This window comes from Corvus brachyrhynchos, unplaced genomic scaffold (assembly GCF_000691975.1).
Source record: "Corvus brachyrhynchos isolate BGI_N302 unplaced genomic scaffold, ASM69197v1 scaffold145, whole genome shotgun sequence".
In the NCBI taxonomy this organism is placed as follows: Eukaryota; Metazoa; Chordata; class Aves; order Passeriformes; family Corvidae; genus Corvus; species Corvus brachyrhynchos.
The window spans coordinates 342,142-345,795 of NW_008238344.1; the positions used below are offsets into that span (position 1 = coordinate 342,142).

The 3,654-nt window shown below is 56.6% G+C and overlaps 1 protein-coding gene across 1 annotated transcript in view; it reads right to left on the minus strand.

The window, feature by feature from the left end:
- The window catches only part of PIPOX (pipecolic acid and sarcosine oxidase), a 3,001-nt gene extending 2,431 nt beyond the window's left edge, over positions 1-570 (minus strand). The window contains exons 1-2 of the mRNA XM_017735161.1: positions 386-570; positions 3-74 (exon numbers count right to left, since the gene is read on the minus strand). Coding sequence (XP_017590650.1) covers positions 3-74; positions 386-511 — 198 coding nt within the window. The 5' untranslated portion in view covers positions 512-570. The remainder of the gene's footprint in view (positions 1-2; positions 75-385) is intronic.
- Positions 571-3,654: the final 3,084 nt, after the last annotated feature.

Below are 3,654 nucleotides of genomic sequence, written 5' to 3' on the forward strand. Positions count from 1 at the left end.
GTCTCCTGGGGGTAGGCGGTGCGGATGATGCGGTTCTGCCCATGCGAGCTGCCCCGAGAGTGGGGCAGGAGGAACTGTGGGGCAGAGAGGACATGGGGGTGACCACAGACACTGCCACCCTCAACCGCACCAGCCCCGTGTGCGTCAGCACCGTGCCGCACAAGGCACCTTGGGACACAGCCTGTCCTGTCAACCATGGCACCGGGAAACAGCAGGAAACGGGGGTCTTGGCGCTGGGGACATGAGGGTGCTGGTGCTGGGGACATGAGGGTGCTGGTGCTCCAGCAGCGGCTCTGCTCTGTGCCATGGTGGAGGGCAGCCAGGTCTGCGGGCACCCGCCCCAGCCTGTTGGGAATGGAGACGTGGCAGAATGGGGTCACCATACCTGCTCCAGCAGCAGAGTGTCCTTGTGGCGCTGGGCCAGGTGGTAGGCAGTGAAAGAGCCCTGGATGCCGGCCCCGATGACAATGACATCGTAGGTGGACTTCTGGGGCTGGCTTGGGGCAGCCATGCCTGTCCTCGTCCTCGTCCCTGCTGCTGTCCCTGTGGCCGCTGGGAGGTGAGCCAAGGGGAGGAACGGGGCAGAGTCCAGCCAAGCCGAGCGGGTGGTGGAGCCTTGGCCACCTTCCAGCTCTCTGGGGACACAGGGGCCACATTCTTGCTACCCCTTGGGGCTGGCCAGGCAGGAACATTCTCATTCCCCCACCAACACCAGCTCCTGGTCCCAGGGCAGGCAGTTCAGCTGATCAGAGTGAATGGGTAGGATAGACGTGAAGGAAAACTGCTTCCAATAAATCCCCCTTTCCACTGGTCACTGCTGGCTCCAGCTGTGGTGGGACACAGGGCTTCCATTCGTGCGGCAATGGGAAACTCCCCCCTTGCTTCCAGGCAAACAGGGGTTTTTTTTTTCCCCTCCAGCACAATTTATTACAGCCATAAACCATTTTGTTGCCATCTTTTGTTGTTATTTTTTTAACGGGAGATAGGGGTGATTTAGGGCTCACCAGAGCTGCCAAGATGCGGCACGGAGCCCCATGGTGGATTTTGCAAATCTGTAAAATTTTGGGGTGTGATTGGGGTTTGGGAACAATGCCTTAGTGTGGAGGATAACACAGGCAGGGGCTGCCAGCTTTGCCCACTGCCACCACTGCCCCATGCTGCCTGACAGCTAATTAGGGGAATTAATTCACTCTGGCTTCTGCGGTGTAAAAGGCATTATTTACTGGTTAATTGCCGTTATTACAAAATGTTAAATATCATTATTTATTTTGCCACTTGCCTCTGGTGATGAATGAAGCATTGGGGAGCACTCGAGGCTCCCACCAGGTCACAGGGACACCCCAACATGGTGCAAAGGCAGAAACAGGCAGCTCGCATCGATGGGGAGGTGAGAGGAGGAGGATGGGCAGCACGGGCAGAGGTTGGGGTACCCCCCATACCCCTCATCCACCCCCCTGCCCATGACCACTACTGCAATGAGTGCATCCCAGTCTCAGCATTGCCACGATGCCCAGGGCTCTGCACCGCACAGGGCCCCGTTAAATCAGCACATCCTCGCTCGCCTTTGATGTTACAAATAATTCAGCAATTTCCCTGGGTTTCAGATGACTTTTTTTTTGCTTTGAATAGCCCCTCTACTTGCTCTTCCTTTTTTTGCTGGAACGATGAAGAATAATTAATTATCTGTGAAACGTTAAATGGTAAAAATGAACTCCTCTCCCGTTAGCGGTGTGGTAATGGAAGGGATGGGAAAGCCTCGCTTGTGAGGTTACAGAGATGGTGAGACCTTTGGTGGGATGCAAATCACCATCCTCAGGGCTCTGTGGGAACCCTCAAGCCATTTCTTTTGTTCTGCAGGTGACCCCAACCAGGTCTGATCCCAAGCATCAGGGAGGTCTGCACCCCCAGAGCCCAAAAAGTAGCTGCAGGGCCTCAACTTGCCTTAGGGTGAATTTTTGGGGAGTCCCTCAGCCCTGTGCCAGGGTCTCCATCATTCCTGCCATGTCCTTTTCACCTGGGTTTATACTGACTGGAGGCAATGCTTGTGGCAGCAAGAAATCCATTTCCCTAAGCAGCCGGCGTGGGTCAGGAGAGTTCAGTAAAAATGAAATATTCCATGAGGGCTGGGTGGATGGATGGGAAAACGCGGGGCTGGGAATGGCATGGGGAAGAGGAAATGGGGGCTTGGAGAACTGCCTGGCACAGGCTGTGGGAGCTGCCCCAGCTCAGATCCATGTTGTGCTGGGGAAATGGGGAATGAGGAACTTTGGCCAAGGCTGGGCAAGGATCAGATGCAGCTTGATGAGTGCTGGACTCTGGACCCACTGCACCCTTTTTGCCCACTCTACACTGGGACAGAAGTTTCCCAAAATCCCATCATCCATCTGTGCTGGCCTCATTTTTCACCAAGCACAAACCAAGACTTAAAAAAGAACTAGGGAGCAATGCTGTTCCCCAGGGAGCCGAGGGGAGCACAGCATCCTTCTCTCCCAGCCGCAACATGCTGGCTCCATGCACGCTCGCCCCCATTTTCCTCCCCAGACCTCTCCATTCCCAACCCTTTGATGGCACCTGCAAAGGATTGTTTGTTTTCTGTCAAAACCAACAGCAGCTGAAGGCAGCCCCTCATTAGCAGTCCAGGTACGTGCCTGGGGAAGCATCAGGCAGATTAAAATTATTTGAATATCATAATATTAGAAACTTCAATTTGGCCTCAAAATGCTCATCTTCCGAGCCCTACCAGGGCTTTGCTGCATTAAACATTGATGGCGTTACCGGTGGATCAAAGTTTTGGGTTTAGAGCTGAAAGTGCTTTGCGGGAGAGCCGGCAGCACCCCCGGGATAAGAAGCATCCCGGCATCGCTTCCAGCCCCGCTCCCACCACAGCCGTGGGGCTGGTGGCACAGACACAGTGCCGCGGTGTTGGTGGCACAGAGCCCATGCCATGGGACTGGCTGCTGCTCTGCTCTTGGTTCGCCGTGCCAAGCCATGCCGTTCTCCATGCAGGAATGATGCATGTCGGCAAAGCAGGACCTGGGATTAAAATTAAACCTCCACCGGAGCTGGCTGCGTGGGCCGTGTGTGCAGCGGGGCTGGCCGGGCTGCGGGGGATCCGGCGAGGCGAAGCCATCTGGGCTTTTGCAGGGATGGGGAGGGGGTTATTAAACAAAGAGCTGGGTTTTTTCATACTTTTAACACCCGCAAGAGCCGTCCATCAGCCAAGATGGAGCTGCTCGGTGCCGGTGCCAACACCATCTGCCCGCTGCAGGGCTGGCTGCCCACCGGGACCCCGAGGCGGGGGGCTGGGGAGGGGCTGTTGGACCCCCACCATAACGAATACCAGCCCTCCTCTGTGCTGTTCCGGGTCTAGGTGTCTCTGCTTGGGGGATGACGAACCCAGCCCTAATTTGGGCTATTTAGGGATAAGGAAGGGCAGCCTGGGGGGGTTGTGGTGAGAGTTCTGGTGGGTGGGGCGGCAGGATCTGGTGAGGTGGGTACCGAGCACCTTTGCCACAGCCCTCGGTGGCTCCCACCCCGAAGGGTTGTCGGGATTCGGGGAGGAAGGGGGGCTTAGGCGATCCCCCTCCCCCAGCCTTCCTCTCCAGCTTTAGCAGGCGCCGCACTCGAAGAGTTACGGCGTGGGGGGGGGGGAGC